This window comes from Brassica napus, chromosome C9 (assembly GCF_020379485.1).
Source record: "Brassica napus cultivar Da-Ae chromosome C9, Da-Ae, whole genome shotgun sequence".
Taxonomy (NCBI): Eukaryota; Viridiplantae; Streptophyta; class Magnoliopsida; order Brassicales; family Brassicaceae; genus Brassica; species Brassica napus.
Window position 1 is genome coordinate 8,473,444 of NC_063452.1, and position 19,539 is coordinate 8,492,982.

Sequence of the window (19,539 nt, forward strand, 5' to 3'; positions counted from 1 at the left end):
TGACGCATAGAACTCACCAACTCATTTCCAGAAAGTCCCTGATTTTTGATCAACTCCAACTACAACATCCTTGGATGTGTTTAGCCACCCACTTATTAACACCTCATCATCGGCTGGAGTCCAGTTCTTTCGCTCCCTAGAGGCAACTGGTGGGTTTTCCGGTGCAACTGGAGCCTGTGGTGGTTGTGAACTAAAAGCTGGGATGTCTGATGCTTCAAACTGATGAGGAGAACCATAACTTTCATAAGGAAAGGTCTGGCTGTTAAGAAAGCCGACGAAACTAGGACGAGGCTGACTAAATGGATTCAATGGATCACTTGAATCCATTGAGATTATACGAGATAGAAGAGAGGAAGAGAGGTTGCTGTGTTTCAATAAGTGAAAGATTGATGTGTTTTAATAGGTGAAAAGTGAGGATGTAATAAGTAACCTTCTTAAAGACCTAACCACAAACTACCAGGGTCTAGTCAGAACTTATTACAGTAATAACAACAAAGCTCAACTTTAAGCTTTATCTTAACCGAACGAGAACAACAACAAACGAAACTATAAAGAAGACAGAAGACAGAAAACAACGAAACTATAGTAAACTTGTTTTCCAACTACTTCCCATTACACTCATCAAACCAAGCAAACATATCTCCACGCTATCTTAAACATTCTTACACAAAATCACAAACACAGTACGGTATCTTACACAAAATCCCAAACACAGTAAGCTATCTTAAAGTTTTCACCGTACGCTATCTTAAATGTCCACACCAACTAAAACAATTACGTTTAAGTCATAAAGAAGACAGAAGAAATCAACTCAATGAAAACTTCTACTTTATAGGTGAGAAAAAACAAAGACTTGTCCGGTAACCAACTCTTTCAAACTACTAATCAAGTGTATGAAACAAAGAAATAACAACTTATGTAAACTACTCATCAACTTATGTAAACTATTCATCAAAGAAATAATCAACTCAATGAGGCACGGACTAATCAATAAACTACTCATCAAAAAAGAATTCTACTAATCAAACGACTAATCAATTAACTCCCTAGTCAACCGATGTAAATTATCAGACATAGCTTCAGTTCTTAACCCATTGGTTCAGTTTAGAACCCTAATCAATTAACCCTAATCAATTAACACTAATCAACCGAGAAAGACAAACCTCGATTCGTTTCGATTCGGAGCACAACTGAGGCGAGATCCGTGTGGAGTGAGCGGGTCAAGACGGTTGTGGTCGAAATCGCCGTCCAGAGAAAGAGAATAGGGAGATGATGAGAAACGGCGCCGGAACTCGAGTTTCCCCTACAAATAAACATGCATAAACTAATCAAATCCAAATACGGTATAAACACAAACCCAGATCGATTATATAGTCTATACAATTCGAAAATCACAAAAGGGAGGTACGGGAAGCAACACGAACCTTCTGGGTGTTCGATTCGTCGGTTTTGGTACTCGATTAAACGAGAAAACAGAGAGGATTGCGACGACTTTCTTTCCTGCCGATATCGCCTTGTCGAGAGAGAGAGAAGAAGGAGACGAAGTGAATGAATCCCGACCAAACTCGACTCTCTCTCTCCTCTTCGGTTTGCCTTTCCCGAGCTGCCACGTACTCCCAAGGACTTTGTTAAAAACTTCTTATTCTGAAAACGTTTGTCCGATTTTATTTTATTTTTCATTTTCTTTTGGGCCAATATTGGGTCGGGACTTGGGTTTAGATACGCTGATACTGGTGTTCTTATATCTCTTTCTCTATTAGATTATTTTTACTTTTTATTGTCTGGTGAATATGAAAACGCGTAAATTACGGAAATACAGAAGCCTTTTTAGTTCTTACATTATTATTTTTTTCAACATCGATCAATGATTGTTCTCTCTTCTCTCTTCTCTCTTCTCTCTTCTCTCTCTGCGTAATTTGTCTTCTCATGCGTGTAAAGAGGGAGTAGATCCTTCTGAGTTGTTGCATGGTTCAGGTACTTCTGTTTTGTTTTGTTTTGGTTTTTCTAATTAACCTGTGTTCTTTCATTGGAATCATACGTCGTGTAAAAAAAGCTGGTAAAATGAGGTCGGCTAAGGATTTAATTTCAAGCCTTTTTTATAGGAATTGCATACAAGACAGCTGAAAATAAGTACAATAAAATACCTAAGCACCGATAAACACGTAACATGTTACACGTTTTGAATCGGTTTTCAGATTTTTTCTTATTGCAGATTTAAATATTCATGCCTAAGATTCAATACCAATAATAATTCAATACCAATAATTAAGATACTATTCAGATATGAAAATATTGAAATGGTGGTGGATGATCTGTTAGGCGTTCATCATATAAGTTGTAGGAAAAAAACATCTTACCAATTTAGATCCATCAACTATGCATCTATGCATGTGTCATGTCCTGATGCCCAATATGGGTGCATATTATCTACCCTGTCCAAGTTCAATTATAAATATGTTGAGACAAATATTAATCTAAGCTTTGTTTAATATATGCCTCTGTCATGTGTATTATGTAAAAAAACTCCAAATTCCAGAAAATACAAGACTAAACCCAATTTATTAAAAATTGTAGAAAAAATATCAATCTTTTTATACTTGCCAATGCACTAACGTTTGGTTATAGTAAAACAATAATTTATGCAATAAGGTTAAATGTTGTTTACGATAAACGGTACAATGAGTTGCTTCTTTACTCTTAACTAAATATAATGATTTTTAATTATTCCAGTTTTATAAATCAAAATTCGTTTTGCAATTTTTTTTTTTTTTTTTTGGGGGGGGGGTTGTATTTGGAGGAGTTCTTATTCAATTTTCTTAGCATAACAAATCAATGTTTTTGTTTGCTTCCAGACATTGATGTGTGATATATTAAGACATGTTGACCATAATTTTTAATTGCATGAAATACGTGTTGTGAAATAAGTAGGTCCAGTAATCCCCTGAATCTCCACATACGTCTACCATTGGTATGCTTTATTTGTTAATTACAAGAAATTAGATTCCGTCTATTTTTTAACAAGTTGTAAATAACTTCTCAACCATACATGGCATATATTTTACGCAGCAGCCTCAAAAGGGTCAACACACAACAGCTAAGAAACTGCGTTCAAATGTCCAGAACTTTGTCAAAACAAATTGGGTAATTCAAATCAAAACGGGAAAAATATATAAAATACAATATAGCTTAATAAAATATTTAAACAGAAGCTTCCTCTAGTTCTCCGATGACACAGGCCTGAAAAGACTCAAAACTCTCGCATGTTTTATGAATATTAAACTTAATTATCACCGTGTCTGTTAGAGTCAGACTTTTACGAGGAAGTAAATATAATTATGTATAAATACACACATAGGTCAGTAGAAATCTGTGCTTACCACGTACCTTTAATTTCTCTCTTCTCAGGGCCTCAGGCTCATTATTTTCTCTGCAGATTAACAGCAGAAGAAGAAGAAGAAGAAGAGAAACAAGATCCGATATATTGGCTCATAGTAATCCATTAGTCCATTAAAATTTTCATAAAAGATGGGGTTTTGGTCATTGTTGGAGGTGGCTTCTATGCCAGTGATTCAAGTCCTCATCATAAGTCTTGTTGGAGCTTACTTGGCCACTGATCGATGCAAGCTCTTTCCTGTTGAAGCCCGCAATTCCATGAACAAGGTAAACCAATCTTGACCCGATGGTTAGATCTCCGCAAAAGAATCAAGATGTATGTTTTTTCATAATATTTTTTTTTTACAAACTGTAGGTGGTGTTTGTAATATTTGCACCGGCTCTCATGTTTGCAAATCTAGCCCAGACGGTCACACTTCAGGACATGGTCTCATGGTAAGAAAAATCCCCTTACATTTTCTAGATCATGGTAACAAAATTTTACACTAAAATTATTATTACTTTTGACTATTATTGATTGAAATAAAAGGTGGTTTATGCCGGTGAATATGGGACTTACATTCTTAATCGGAGGACTTCTTGGTTGGATGGTTGTCAAAATTCTGAAACCACCTCCTTATCTTGAAGGTCTTATTGTTGCAACTTGTTCTTCAGGTACGTGACAAATTGTTTTTTTGGACCATCCTATATATGAACGTCATCATCATCAATCTACATATAGCGTGACATCTATTTTGTATTGTTCTCATGACAAAACTCAACTTTGGTTTAATAGGAAATATGGGGAACCTACCAATCATACTTGTCCCAGCAATCTGCGACGAGGACAAGAGTCCATTTGGTAACCGTAGTGTATGCAGAACCGTTGGTCTCTCTTACGCGTCTTTCTCCATGGCGGTATGTAATATTAACACACAAAAAAACAGAGACATTAGATGAGGAAAAAGAGAAGTAAATGATGATTATCAAATATGCAGCTAGGGGGTTTCTACATATGGACTTACACATTCCGGCTTATAAAAGGGTCGGCAATGAAGTTCAAAGAGATAGAAGAATCTGAGAAAACAGCAATCAAATCATCCAATAGTGACTTAGAGGCTGATCACAAGACCAAACTTCTAGGTGCACCTGAAGGCGAGCTGGTAAAGGAAGAGACAGGGTTTTGGAGAAAAGGAGTAGACTTCCTCCATGAGATATTGGAGGAGCTTCGTGCACCACCTACAGTTGGTGCAGTAAGTTCAATTTACAGACTAGCACTGAAAAATATATACCAAGAATGAAGTGAAGTAAAAAAAAAAAACAATACTTAGTGTGACATGTTTGATACCTTTTCAGATTATTGGTTTCATATTCGGTGCTGTTACGTGGCTCAGAAATCTTATCATTGGTGATGATGCTCCTTTAAGAATAGTCCAAGCCACAGCAAAACTTCTTGGGTAATTACCACAGTTTTGTCTTTAGTAAACCTCTTGGCCTGGACCATTTGCATACATATACATCTTACGTTACTAAATTAACCTATTGTGCAGCGATGGGACCATTCCTTGTATGACAATTATACTAGGAGGCAACCTCATACAAGGTAAAATTATAGCTAAAGCCCGTAACCCTCATACCCAAAATTACAACATATAATATTAGTTTCGTCCCAAATGTCACTCGATCATGTTATCTCTAACCTTACACTATTGTTCAAATTGATCAGGTTTACGTTCTTCGGCAGTCAAACCGGTGGTTGTTCTTGGAATAGTGTGTGTTCGGTACATAATTCTCCCAATCATTGGCATAGGCGTTGTAAAAACAGCTGAGAGTTTCGGGTTTCTCCCAGCGGATCCTCTGTTTCAGTATGTTTTAATGCTCCAGTTCACACTCCCACCTGCCATGAATATCGGTCAGTTCATAAAATCATTAGTAGCTGAGTTCATGTAAATCTATAAAAATACTAAAACAAGGAATGACAAGTTGCACAAAAAACTCCTACAGGTACCATGACACAGCTGTATAATGTTGGACAAGACGAGTGCTCAGTGCTCATGCTTTGGACATACTTGATCGCCATTCTTGCCCTCACTGTTTGGTCCACAATATTCCTTCACTTGTTAGTCTAGACAAAACCTGCGAAGCACAACGGAGACAATGAGGAAAACATGTGCTAATGTCCTCTCTTGTCAAAGGATTCTTTACCATTTGTTTATTTGTCTATCAAATCAAAACTTGATAGATTCTTTTGTCTGGATTTCTACAAGTATTCATTTTTTCCCCTATTGCAAACACAAAAATTTGCATCATGTATTAAATATGTTTAATGAAAAATGCTGTGTACTTCATTGGTATTTTGGTAACAAAGACTAAGGAAAAGATGGGTTCATAAATGTCGAGATGAGAAAATATTTCTCAATATCAATCTGTAATATTTGAGTAATCTTTCTGCTAAAAACATCTTTCAAGGCTTTAACTAAGTAAATTGTCTCTACCTAAGGCGTTTTATTTCTTTCTTCGTTCTTCAATGCTTTGGTTATTGCATTGACATATAGGTGCGGCTCCAATGAAATACATGTCCCACATAGCTTGTGGCAATAAAATGCCAATACCATATAAAGCTTCATTGGTCCCTCCATTCATAAGCTGCCTTTTGTGGTGGGTTCTACCTTTTTGGCAGCCACTTTCACAGGGGAAATCAATTTGCAAAACTTGTCAGCTTCTTTGTAAAGAGAAACTTTGGTTCATCTAAAAATCTGGCAATGGAATGTTTGATTTTCTCACAAGATCACTCACGGATTATAATAACACAACCTCAATGGAAAAGTATATGGGTTATCAACAAAACCACATGACCACAAGTGAAGTGTATCTCAACAAAACTCTAGATAATGATATGATGATACAGTGTCTTTGACTTTGACAATGAAACACAGAGCAAAATAAATAGGCATAAAGTAAACGAAACAAATGTAAATACCACACGAGCTCTTGACAATTGCTCCAGACTACATAAAAGTAGTGAAAGTGAGACTTAAAATGGTTGAAGAGTTTTACAAGAGGGTGAGTTCAAGTTTGGGTCGGTTAGGCTGAGGCTCCACTACCTCCATGTGAATCCTCACAGTTTGCAAGACACTGTAAGATAAACTTCCATCCATCTTAACGATCTTCTGCTTCTCCTCATCTACGTACCAGTCACCAAGTCCTTTCTCACCTTTTGCTGTTAAGTAAACAGGGCCTTCGATTCCATACCTGCAGTAATAAAATCCATAACGATGTCCAGTATCAGAAGACATGATTGCTAGGGAAGTAAGAGTGAAAAGATAAGAAGAAAAGGCAACACTAATGAATTTTATTATGGTAGTGGAACAAGTAAAGGATGGAGAACGTACTTTGGGACGAATACTATAAAACCATTGGATCTTATCTTCACAACTCTTGCCTCTGCATCTGTGGGTCTGCGACATCAAACAAAGTCTTTACCAGTCCATGCCTTTAAAATATAGTCTGATTCATGAAAAAAGGTAGACGGTCTATACCGGTTTTTGAAGTATATGAGGGTGTGCAGCTCTACTGAAGCTCGACTTGCCATCTGGGCATTCCTATGCCGATAGTTCAAATCTGAAACAAGTCCAATGTATTAGAATACTTGCAAGTTTGCAAATTTTGTCTGAACAGTTAAAAATGCTGGAAAACAATAAACCCTTACTATCAGCAACGCTAGTAAGTTGAGGTCTGTCTTGGAACACCGTTGGAAGCTTGTATATTCCTAATGACGCGGCAAGTAATCTGTGCACAAAGACATCTGGAACCAGGGAAAGAAGCAAGGTTTATAGCATCTAGCATGTGAAAACAAAAGGAGAGACAGTGCGAGTTTTCACTCACCAGCATATCTTCGAATAGGAGATGTAAAATGAGTATATAAAGGTGCTGCAAGTCCATAATGAAGATATTCTGGAGGACTGAGATCCCCACTACAGAAGTACACAGCCTGAGTAGTAACAAATTTGAATTGTTAGACGGTATCCTCAGAGAATCACCAGCAACTTAACTATTCAGTCATCAAGGAAGCTCTACCTGTGTCATGCACCTAGTAGCCAATATCCTGATCAGCTTATTGAAATATGGATCCTCACCCTGAAGAATAACGACATTTGTTAAGACTGAGCGAAGCAAGTTGCTTAGTTAAAATACGTATAGCATTCAAAGACCACTTAAATATGACAGCTGAATTTAATTATAAGTAGTATGTGCAACCCTAGTTGTAGAATGGAACCGAGGAGGTATTCCAAATGGCTAAACAGTGGCTGTGCAAATAAGATAGTGCAGGCAAAAAAAAACTCACCACAGCTCGGTCCAGTGAATCAGCCAAAGCTTTAGATGAAGAGACATCTAAGCTAAGCCCAATAGCTGCAGCAGTACGCAGCAGCGGTTCAAGCATTTCTCTTGTTGGAGTAGGATGACGCCTGCATTGAAGAACCAAACCAAAGATGTGATGAACTGTTATTGATGTTATAGGATGAACAAAAAAAATACAGCAAATGCCAATAAAAGATAACAATGTCATCAACAGCTACTTGGGATCCCATTATATGCATTATGCTAAATAAGCATAACATCATCTAACCTAATCACTTACGGCCAGATTTTACATGAACACAATTGTAAAATAGTTCATGTAACCATTATAGGCATCTTTGGCAACAATTGAAAGCTAGTTTGGTCACATCTTGGGAACTAATTGCAATCAGTTTTACACAGAGAAGCACTAACATATACAGAATGATATTCATCTTTGAGAAGCAGAAGCAAGTCATAAAACCTTCAAGAACTATCGCAAACTTTACCTTAATAGTGAACACGAAGGGAATAGTTTAAGAATTTGTTCAGCGACTGAAACATTTGCAGCAAGCATGAATTCCTCAACCATTTGGTTTGCTTCCCGAATCTGATACATACCTATGCAAAACACAGTCACGGAGACGGATGAGTACATCTTTCAGAAGGATAGAAGTTGTTGTACTTCACGATTGTTTGGGTGACAAAGACACTAAGAAACTATCGTTCATATCCATCAAGAGCATTTTTTTTTCTCAGCAAACATACCAATGTCAAGAGGATCATGAGTCTCAGTATCAATCTGAAATTTAACTTCTGCAGACGCAAGAGTTAAGGCTCCCCTATCGATACGTCTTTGCCTCATTATCTACAGGTTTCAAAAGCAAAATAACAGGTAAAAATTGTGTTCTTCTTTCTATCATTTATGGAACACATGACAACAAGTGAGAGGAGGTGTCTTAAACCTTTGCTAAAGCATTCATGTTCCTCAGATCAGTAGTCACGGGGTCCGTCAATCGGCTGCAAATAGAAACAACACTTAACAATCTTGTGCATAATGTAACATAGGGAGTCTTAAAACCCTCTACAATTATACTGTCAAATCACTAGAGAACATGAAACGAAATAGTTTTACCGTAAGAACAAAGATAAGCAAATAAACCACTGATCCATCTAACACTATGGTAAAAGAGATTTTACCTGTCATCCATCCGAGCCTGAGCTTCAACATAGGACAATGCTGCAGAAGACTTGATTATGCTCTTTGTAAATCTCGTTGAGATAATTTCAGCTCCAGGGCTCATTTCCTAAATATATGAATATGCTTAGGCTAACCTTTTACTAATTTACTAATATTTGTACATAAGCTTTTGGGCTCCAAATGATAAAGCATACCCAAATAACCGAGAATGCAAGTCTTTCCACATCAGCTCTAAGCGAGCAAATATCTGCAAACAAAACCATGTTTCTTGAGTGCATTGGAATTCCAACATATACGGAAACATATCCTGTAAGAAGATGATACCTTCAGTTAAAGGCTTGGGAAGCATGTCAATACGGCGGTCAACAAGGTAGACAGATGTGCCTCTTTTTGATGCCTCATCATCCAAAGGAGTACCAGGGTGTACAAAGTTTGTTACATCCGCAATGTCTAAGTAAAAAAGGTCAAGGATAAGCAGCATTACAAATTCACTCACAAGACATGAAGAGATTCCAACGGAACAAGCCAATTATTCTAGAAGAGACTGACTACTAATAGACATAAAGCAGATCACCTCAAAAGCACTTTTAGCACTCGACAATTATGATAAACTCGAACAATGAAGAAAAACGGCAACAAGAGCCATTTCAAAGCTTTGCTGTACGCACGGCAAAGTGATTTGTAACTCATTGACTCTTGACATGCCCTATATTGAAAGCTAAGTCCTACATAAATTATAAAGTTGTAGGATACGGACTCCAAGTTCAAAGTTCCCGTTTGGAAGCGATGTACAGTGCAATGCATCATCAATATCCTTGCAACCTGTTGGCACCACAAACAAGTTAAATCTACATGTACACAACTAACTTCAGACTCTGAAAGACACTTATATAGGCAAAACTAATAAATACTATCACGCGAGTAAGTCTTTAGGTACATACCCGGAGGGTCCACACTAAATACAAGCAAATGTCGCAAGTCTTGCCTAACAGGACTAGAGACGTCTTCAGCAGATACAGACCAAGGTAAGGGTGGCAAGCATGCCAGAACTTGAGAAGAGAATGGCGAGTAGTCAACATCGTTCTCTATCAAGACAACCTGAAACATCAACAATAAAGAGTAACGATGTCAATGCCCTCCCACTTCCTACCAGGACAGAACCTAGTAATCTAATAAAGATTCCCCTACCTCTGTTTCAGTTTCCCTGTCACCTATTTTGCCAATTGGTCGTACATAATGGCCAGAAGGATACCGAGATTGACGGTCCCAAGAATCAACTGCCACTACTATCCTCATATCCAAAAGGTTCTCAAGCTGACGAGTGTTAATGCGAATCTTGGGGATTCTTCGATCTTTAGAGACGAATAAAGCATGCGCCGTTCCACCACTTCCAGCAGGCAGGGACATTGGTTCAAGAGATCCACAATATCTGCATAATAAATATCATGCTACTTAGGAATCGTCATCCAGAAACCACGGCATGAAACATAAGACAAAATTAAAGAAAATCAAAGCGTAATTGCACAGAGAATAGCCAATGAAGTCAACAGAGCTAAAGATAATCACATATGTAGTCACCAGAAGCAGGCACATCTAAGGAGAGTATACTGGCATGTCGGTTATGTTCATATGATGTCATAAAGGAAAAAAAAACAGCAAGAAGTGAACTCACGAGTGCCAATTTCTACGGATAACACCAACTACACGACCTGAAGGACGAGCAGGGTTAGCATTTTTATCACCAGAAGTTACTTGGGCTAAATTTGAGGTTCTAGGAGCATCATCAGCACTGTTGGGAGCCAAATGAACAGTATCGTCATCTTCCTCCTCATCTGGATTAATATGTGAAAGAGAGATATGTTTGACACAACTTCGTGCAGGCAGATAAATAGTTTGATATACATGTAGATATTAAAAGAAACCTTCTTCAGCTATAGATAACGCCTTCTCCTCTTGCCACTGATCACGAGGCAAGAGTTCTACCGCGACAATATCACCATCGAAAGCCCTGTTCATATTGCTGCGCCCATAGATAATAATCTCTTCTCCAATGCTCTCGCTTCCAACATAAGCTTCAAAAGGATTGAAACGATTGACACGGAGTTTCCCTTGATGGTATATTCCACGGTGCAAACCAGCAGTAATCTCAGACATGGGTTTATGCTGCAGGCAGAAAATAAAAAAAAAAACATAATTATAAGAGACAAGGGTTGTTTAATGGCAGTATCTAGTCACCTTAATCCATTACCTCTAGGTATACAAGTTTCCTCTTGGAAGGTCTGGAATCATCTGCATCTTCCATAGTGACGTCTTCACCGGCTGGTTGGGCAAGCAGGTCCAACAATTCAGGTTGCCCAATTGATTTTACATAAGCCTCAACTGATACAGAAACACTCATTTATAGGCTTCTAATTCCATATAACAGAGCTATAATATCTGGAATGCTGGAAAGCAATTCAACTTCTATGAAAAAGGGAAAAAGATGATTAACATACTTGTCTCTGCAGATATTCCCTCTTCAATGGCTTTCAGTTTATTCTCTCTGTCATTAGTGACAAGCAACACCTGAGATGTATCCCCTAGATGCTTCTGGTACCATAATGTAGCGACACGAATAGCTGAATTCCAGATAACATTTAAAATCTTTAAGGACATTTTCTATGAACTGATACATGATAAAGGAAACAACAAGATATTAGCAAACAGAAGAAGGTGATTATATAGTATATAGGACCTCTATCATTGTGGTCATTGGCAGTCTCTCTCTCCATGGCCTGCACATAAGTATCCCTGTGGAAAGTTTATTAAAAGTGAGAAACAAGTTCCAGTGATCATCCAATAAAAAATCACATAAATTTATCTAAAATGTGAGGACACTAAAAAGCCGAAAAGTTGGAAGAGCTTCTAACTTGTGGACATGATTGGAGAAAACATAGAATTGCTTGGCTGGATTGCTGCAGAGACTTCTGATTCTGTTGTAAACAGATTTGTTCCTGTTCTTAACCTCATCCAGCACCACAGAGAGAACAACAACATTGTCTATTGCCTGATTCTCCAACAAATCAATCTACCAAACAAAAAAAGCAAATCGATTTAATCCGGAACAAGCTCAAAGTCTTTAGCTTTATATATATGTATAGTGAAAGCAAAGTTACTTGGTGAAGAACGACGTTGGTATCGACAACAATAATCTTAGGGGAAGACAAACGAGCAGCTGAAGTATCGCAAGACTTGCAGGAAAAGGCTCCACAGTATATGTCATCTCGTAGATACACTTCTCTCACTTGCTGCAGCGGCACGTAAAGAACAAAACTAAAAACTCGGAAGGAAGAAGAAGACGCATAGAGATTAAGAGAGAGAGGAACAGACCTTTTGAATACGACCTCCTCTGGTCTTCTTATTGAAAACCTTGCTCTGCAACATCTTCTTCTTCTTCTTCAACCTCTTGCTCGAATACTTGTTTCGCCGGTGAGAGATTTCAGTCGTTGGAACGGAGACCGAAGCTTTTAAGTCGTCTTAAACCTAAGCCAATGTGAGCCCTATACCTCTTTTCTCGGTTCCGACCGGTTTGGTAATTCTTTTCAAATCGGTTTGGTCTGATTAAACCGACGTGATTACAAAAAATAAAATTTTAAATAAAAAGAACCCTCACACTAAACCAACTTTAAAATATAACTTTACTCCCAAAAGATAACTAACTACTTCATTGTGTCTGGAGCATTGAATTGCATATGATCTCTCTCATCAATTCAGACCTCGGAAAAGGTCTTTAGCTGAAAGGAGTCTCGATGCCGCTTCCTCTTAACTGATGAACTTCTCTTGAGAGCTCTTTCCTTGAAGCTCACATTTTAACCTCTGCCTCACTTCCTCGAGAAATTCTTCTACGCTGCTTCCTTCCATGATCGTCCCTGAAGAAGTAGTTAAAGAATCTTCGTAAATCGCATGGTCAAAGCTTTTTGGATTGTCAAAAAAAAAAAAAAAAAAGCTTTTGGATTGTTTGGTGTCCTTCCGGCTAGCAGCATCAACCTCAACAAATATCTCAAAATAAATTTTTAGTTTATAATTACTAATATAACAAATCAAAAATTAAACTTTTAAATAAAATAAACTAAACCAATTATTTTTGCCACATACTTAATGAGTTTTCATATTTTCACAAAAGTATATCTTATTTCAGAGACATTTTTTGTTCTCTTAAATTATTTTGCTTTTTTTTCTTCTTTTTTTTCTTCTTATTTCAGAGACATTTCTTGTTTTCATATTTTACTTAATGAGTTTTCATATTTTCACAAAACAATCAAAATAGAAAAATGTTATTTTTCTTCCTAAATATAGAAGAAAAATAACATTCTTTTATTTGTAAAAGTAAATATAGCATTTATTTATTATACATAAACACATCGGAGCAAAACCTCAATTTCTATTTTTTTCTACTACAGAAATGAGTTGGAGATGTTAGCTTCCGAATAATCTAGAGCTCAATACGATTGAGAAAGAAACCTTGTTCTAAAAAAATCAAACCAGAATCGAACAAAAGTTTATTATAAACGAACTTTGAAAACAAAAACTCCTAGCCAAACCGACAAATCATACTTTAAAGTTTTCTACTTTTAACTACGCACTAGATGATAATCCGCGCGCATGCGCGGAGTGAGTTATTATAATAATATTTGTTTATTAAATGGTTTAACATTTTGGAACACTACAATCTTTATCGATTGTAAAATGACGAAGACAAATGTTGGTCTATTAAATGTATTATCGTTGTTAAAGAGTTAGCGTATTACAGCTCATTTTAATTATTTTTAAGACTTCATATGCATAAAAGGAAATTAAGTTTTTCGGCTGACACAAACACCAAAACCAAATAGGCAACATCGATTGTATAATGACGAAGGGGGATTAGGTTTTATGCTCTCGATTTGTTTACTATTGATTCTCCATAAGTGATTTCATTTTCTACCTCTATAAAATTGTACTTTTGTTCTCCTCTCTGTTTTATTGATATGAATTTAGTATTTTTTTAACTTTTTCTATGAATTTAGTGAATCACGTAAGTGTCAATTTAAGAAAATGAAACTCTGCAAAAGTTAGTTTCCCTCCAGATACATATCTAAGAATCAAAATTTTGAAGAAAATCACTGGCAAACTTTATTAACAGGTTAGTGTTCGAATTTAATATATCAATGTGTTATAGAATATAAGTGTAGACTCGAAATATAAATGCGTGTCTAGTATATATTCACCAGTTTAGTCTAAAAATCATCTAATTCTAGAACAACAAAATAAATTACTTATTTCATTAGCCTACGCTTCTGAGGTTTAGTTACTTAAGAGTATACAGATAAAAAAAATATATATAATATTTTACCGTTCTAGTATATGTAAACTATGTATAAACTAAGAACTGTTTGATTTATTTAATGATAAACCAAAAAACTTATAATAAATAGTTCAACTCTCTCATTATTACAATTATAATAGCTTGATAGAGTATTAGAGAGAAAAAATATTAGACAAATGATCAAATCTCTCATTCTTCGAACAAACTCAAAATGAGGTGATTGGAATCTTATCATGATATTTTATTAAAAGCTTTTTAGGGATAAAAATCAAGACTAAATTATTTAATCTGAATTAAATAATATATATATATATATTATAGTGTTTCCAATATTAAAAAGCACTTCAGTTTGAAAAAGTGTGTTTTTGGAGTTGTGAGGATCAAATAAGATATTAGAAACCACCTATTTTAAAAATAATTTGTATGCATAAAAGTATATACATTAGAGTAAACACATAAATCAAAACCAATACCTTTTGTTAATTTACAATCACATTTTTGGTAAATAAATCAAAACAATAATTTTATTTACTTTATATGGTATAAATTAAACTTGAGAGATATTAACATAGATACATGTTATATTTTAATATAGTTATTTATTATTTACACTTCCTACTCATATGATTTTTAACATTTGTATATTTGATGTAACAAAAATTTAAACTGCTAATCACAAAAGTTTAAATGTGAGATTTTTCAATACAAATTTTAAAATTAAAATATTAAGATCTCAATAATTTTTCACTACAAATTTTGAAATTAACATATTTTATATTTTTATATAGTATATAATTTATTTCAAATGATATTAATATATATATATATATATAATATGAATATTTATTAATGAGACTTCATATTCAAACAATTTATTAGGACTTGGCATTTTAACCGATACCCGAACCCGTATCTGAATCTGATCCGAAAATCCGAACCGAAGTAGTAAAATATCCTAACGGTTATTGAATTCAGAGAGAATAGATATCTGAACCCAAACTGGTAATATCCAAATCCGAATGGGTAGTATCCGAACCCGAACGGATATCCAAAGATAACCAAACATAAGTATACTTAAACCTATATTTTTAGTTTACTTCTCTTATTTTATTCAAAATATTCATATTAATGCTGCACATTGCTCAAAATTAGATAATATACATATAATTATGGACAAAATCATTTGTTACTAACTTAAAGTAAATATCAAGCTCTTGTTTCTTTCATTAATAGAAGTTGCATCTAAAATTTCAAAACAACAACTAAATTAGTGTATTTCTCTTTTTAAAGTTTTATCTTCAAACCTATTAATAGTTTAATCTTTAAAATGTTAGAAAACCAGAAAAGTATATTTTAAATACAAAAAAATAAGCAATGAATAATTTATTTATTTTTTATTCAAAATTTAAATATCTGAATCCGATCCAAAATATTTGAACCCAAACATAAAATACCCGAACCTGATCCGAAGTGTAGAAATACCAGAACGGTTTCTTTACCTTTATACTGAATTACCCGAAAATCCTACATACTCAATACAAACCCGAACGGGTATCCGAACGCCCACTCCTACGATATATGATCATTTGTATCTTGCTGAAACAAAAAAATTAAACCATTGATCACAAATTTTCAATGTGGAAATTTTATCATTTTTTGTAATTTACAGTCGTTTTAAGAAATTCAAAATATAACATATAATAAAAAAAAATATATATTTTTTATTATATGCTTAATATGATTGTTTAATTTTTTTTAATAATATAAAATTAAATAAAAAAGAGAGATGATACAAAAATTGTTATCAAATATGTATTATTCATAATCATTAATTGTTTATTCATAATCATTAATTGTCATATATATGTTAATCATATTAGGTAATTCCGTAGATTTTATTTAAGGAAAGAAAAAATATTATTTTGTACACTATTAATTAATTTGATAGTTAGTTTAATAAAAAAAAATATTTTATGTTTATATGGATCAACTTATTTTTCTAAAAATTCTAAGAATCATCTTCGTGATGACATGTGGCTACGAAAATATGTTGTAATGCTTCATGATTAATATATAAGGGATATCAAATAACTGATGACATATAAATTATGAATAGGATAAAATCAAAGGAAATTATTTTAGACTAAATAAATGTATAATCCAAACCAGATTTAAATTAAAAACCAATCCAAACCAAAGAAAATGGTTGTATCTACTTGGTAGGGGTGGGACGGATCCGAATATCCGGGAAATTTAGGGTAACCGGATCCGGATCCGGATCCGTCGGATCCGTGGATTTAATATCCGGATCCGGATTCGTGGTTTCCGGATATCCGGATTTCGGATATCCGTCTCGATATTCTATTATCCGCGGATATCCGGATCCATCAAAATAATTTAAAATAATTTTTTTTAACAAAAAAATACTAATTTTTTAATATAATACATAAATTAAATATTTATAAATATATTTATATATGTTTATAATATTCTAAAAACTGAAATATAATATTATAAGATTAATTCATGTATAAATATTAATATATCAAATATAAATATTAATAAAATTTAAAAATTTAATGTATTTTAAAAATACGGATCCGGATCCGGATATCCGGACCTAAAAATTAAGATATCCGGATTCGGTTTGCACGGATCCAAGATTTTACTATCCGGATTCGGATCCGGGCACCCCGGATATCCTATTTTCGGAGCGGATCCGGAGCGGATCTTGGATAATAAGTCTCAGGCGTACTACTTGGTTTACTTTTCTATTAAATGGATAACACCAAAACAATCGAACAAAAAAAAAAGGCAAACCGTAAACCAGATTGCCCATACCTCTCTAGGGCTCAGTAAATAGGCTCCAAACCATGATAATGTAATGGAAACAACTTTGAAGGTGAGAAAATACCATTTTCTGGAAAGTAATCAGTGTTATGAAACTCACCCCCATAAAACAAAAAGAACAAAAAAACATGAATGTTTCTGTCCATGAATAGACTCCAACAAAGAGACAAAAGCACAACAAACAGTCAAGATGGTATGTATACGACCCATCCCAGCAAACAGATTCAGTCCCAGTCAAACGTTAGTTCAAATATTCCCACGGAAAATGCCAGACAAGAGTCAAACAACAATATACCATTAACAGGAGAGAGCTCAACAAGTTGAAAAAAGTCAAAGAGAAGTCAACGATACCATAAGTAGAAATGAAAAGCTTAAACTAAATCCATATTACAACTGATTTAAACACAAAGAAGAGTAGCAAATGAGGTTCTTAATATAACAAACAAACAGAACATAACCAGTTTTTTTCAGTTTAAGGTCACAATAACTAAGCAAGTTTTATAATTCCATCCTCAAATCTGAGTCAGTCAATGGCAATAACTAGTAGACTCTTTACTCGTTGTCTTGTTCCTCCTGCAAACAAGAATCCAAAACGTCACATGCAAGTAAAAAAAAAACATATCAATACAAAAGAGTTTTTTAAAAGTCTTGAATCAAAACCTCGTCGCTTCCTTCAGACTTGGATTCGTCATCTTCACCTCTATTGGTTCCGCTAGCCTAAAACACAGAGTAGCACCATTATAAGAACACACGCACACGCACACTCTCCCTAAGCATAATCAATGAGAGAGTATTATAATAATACCAGATTCATGTTGTACTGTTGCATACCCTTGAGATACTCACTCTTCCTGCTCTCTGCCTTGGAAGCGTAAGGAGCTTTCTCCTGATTCAAAAAACAACAACAAAAGCTTTTGAGTTAAAGATCCTCAAGAACCAATCTATCAATTTCAATGGCGAACACTCACTTCCTCACTCATAGACTTCCACTTAGCTCCAGCAGCCTTACCAACCTGAGAGATACGATTATTAGTTTACAGATCTGAGAATGTGGAAACTCTAAGGATTTGGGATATTACTTACGGCGGCGACGGACTTGTTATTAGGGTTCGCCTCGTTGAACTCTCGTCGGAAATCATCTCTGGCGACGAAAGTTAATCAGTTTAAAATTGAAAAAAAAAGCAGTGAGGATAATGTGAGATTTAAGAGACTGTGAGAGTTACAGGAAGACGAAGAAGGCACTTGGAGGTCTCTTAGGTTTGTTAGGATCCTTCGTCGTCTTCTTCTTCATTCCTCTGGTTTTGAGCCTGGAGAAATCGAAATCAAAATAGAGGTGAGAGAAGTTCTGCAGATCTTGGATTCAGAGAAAACGTAGAGACGGAGAGAGCGAAACCTTTGATCGGTGCTCGTCGCTTCGGATTTGGTTTGGCCGCCTTTCATCGAGCCAGGAGGGTAAGGAAACGAAGAATCGTTTGAGACTCGGACTGAGTCGGTAGGATCGAGTTGTTTTGCCTTGGTTTCTTTTGTTCAAGTGTTTGCGGTTTAAACTTAAATAATAGTTTTTGGATTTTAATTTAAAGTAAAAAGTAGATTGAAATTCGCGCGGGATTTTGACCGAGATTATTTGCCACGTTAATCGTTTAAAATAAAATCCAAAAAGGGTAGCTGAAATTAGATCGCTAATGGTTTTAAGTTATAAAATTTCGGTTTAGATATAAAACCACCGGGTTGGCTACTGAACCGTTCCGGAAGTGAGCTCTGGTTCGGCGACTCTGTGTTTTCTGCAACTTTGTGGCTTAAAGGAACCCAGAGGAAACGCAGTCTTTTCATTCTGAAACCCTAGCCGTCCAAGGTGGGTCATTTGTCTTCAACATTTCAATCGAGCCTTTGATTTCTCTTAAGCCGGTTTAGTGATTCGGTTTAAGGGTTTTTACTTTGTGTCTATTAGGTTAGATTTCATGGATTCTGGTGATTCTCCTCAGATGGATACGGTTGGTTTGTAAAAAATTTCATCCGTTTGATATTGTCTGATCTGTTTTCACATAATGTATATTTTTAACTTTAGTTGCAGAGGGTATCTGGTACTGCAGTTGTTCAGAAAGACATGAGGGAATGCATTAATGATATCGAGAAGGATGGTTTGGACTGGGTCCAAGCCAGGGCTGTCGCAAGAGATCGGATGTTTAAGGCCAAGAGCAAGAAGATCGGCCAGTTGTTGAATGACTCGCGAGATTCTCTGATCCGTTCGTTACATGAAACGGTGGAAGCTGATAGAAAGAAAAAGGTAAATTGTCTTTGTAATTGTTTAATTTTATATGCTTCATTCTAATCTTTTCAGTTCTTTCAGTTTTGTTTTCTTTTGTTTTCCCCCTGTTACCCTGTATATACACGATGCTGATATTGAAGGGGCAAATCTCCAAAATAGCATATTTCT

At 35.3% G+C, this 19,539-nt stretch overlaps 3 protein-coding genes across 3 annotated transcripts; 1 reads left to right on the forward strand and 2 right to left on the reverse strand.

Moving 5' to 3' along the window:
• The first annotated feature begins 1,844 nt into the window (after window positions 1-1,844).
• On the forward strand, window positions 1,845-5,726 carry BNAC09G09390D (protein PIN-LIKES 5). The gene is made up of 10 exons (XM_013841916.3): window positions 1,845-1,974; window positions 3,434-3,660; window positions 3,749-3,828; window positions 3,923-4,047; window positions 4,169-4,290; window positions 4,371-4,625; window positions 4,729-4,829; window positions 4,923-4,975; window positions 5,099-5,284; window positions 5,377-5,726. The coding sequence occupies exons 2-10, from the start codon at window positions 3,526-3,528 to the stop codon at window positions 5,499-5,501; spliced, it is 1,182 nt and encodes a 393-aa protein (XP_013697370.1). The 5' UTR covers window positions 1,845-1,974; window positions 3,434-3,525; the 3' UTR covers window positions 5,502-5,726.
• A 513-nt stretch (window positions 5,727-6,239) lies between these two features.
• Window positions 6,240-12,523, reverse strand: LOC106401403 (exosome complex exonuclease RRP44 homolog A). Its single transcript, XM_013841915.3, has 24 exons — window positions 12,281-12,523; window positions 12,067-12,198; window positions 11,821-11,978; window positions 11,646-11,701; window positions 11,407-11,529; window positions 11,160-11,290; window positions 10,834-11,074; window positions 10,584-10,743; window positions 10,100-10,340; window positions 9,853-10,009; window positions 9,665-9,733; window positions 9,236-9,361; window positions 9,106-9,158; window positions 8,911-9,017; window positions 8,676-8,730; window positions 8,479-8,578; window positions 8,220-8,331; window positions 7,718-7,838; window positions 7,450-7,509; window positions 7,258-7,363; window positions 7,082-7,177; window positions 6,912-6,993; window positions 6,765-6,830; window positions 6,240-6,624 (listed from the first exon to the last, which is right to left on the reverse strand). The coding sequence occupies exons 1-24, from the start codon at window positions 12,332-12,334 to the stop codon at window positions 6,426-6,428; spliced, it is 2,805 nt and encodes a 934-aa protein (XP_013697369.1). The 5' UTR covers window positions 12,335-12,523; the 3' UTR covers window positions 6,240-6,425.
• A 4,935-nt stretch (window positions 12,524-17,458) lies between these two features.
• LOC106399586 (high mobility group B protein 4) lies at window positions 17,459-18,678 on the reverse strand. The gene is made up of 7 exons (XM_013840049.3): window positions 18,499-18,678; window positions 18,329-18,412; window positions 18,189-18,246; window positions 18,074-18,118; window positions 17,911-17,991; window positions 17,766-17,822; window positions 17,459-17,678 (listed from the first exon to the last, which is right to left on the reverse strand). Exons 1-7 carry the CDS (start codon window positions 18,543-18,545, stop codon window positions 17,658-17,660), a joined length of 393 nt encoding a protein of 130 aa, XP_013695503.1. The 5' UTR covers window positions 18,546-18,678; the 3' UTR covers window positions 17,459-17,657.
• Between the last annotated feature and the right edge of the window lie 861 nt (window positions 18,679-19,539).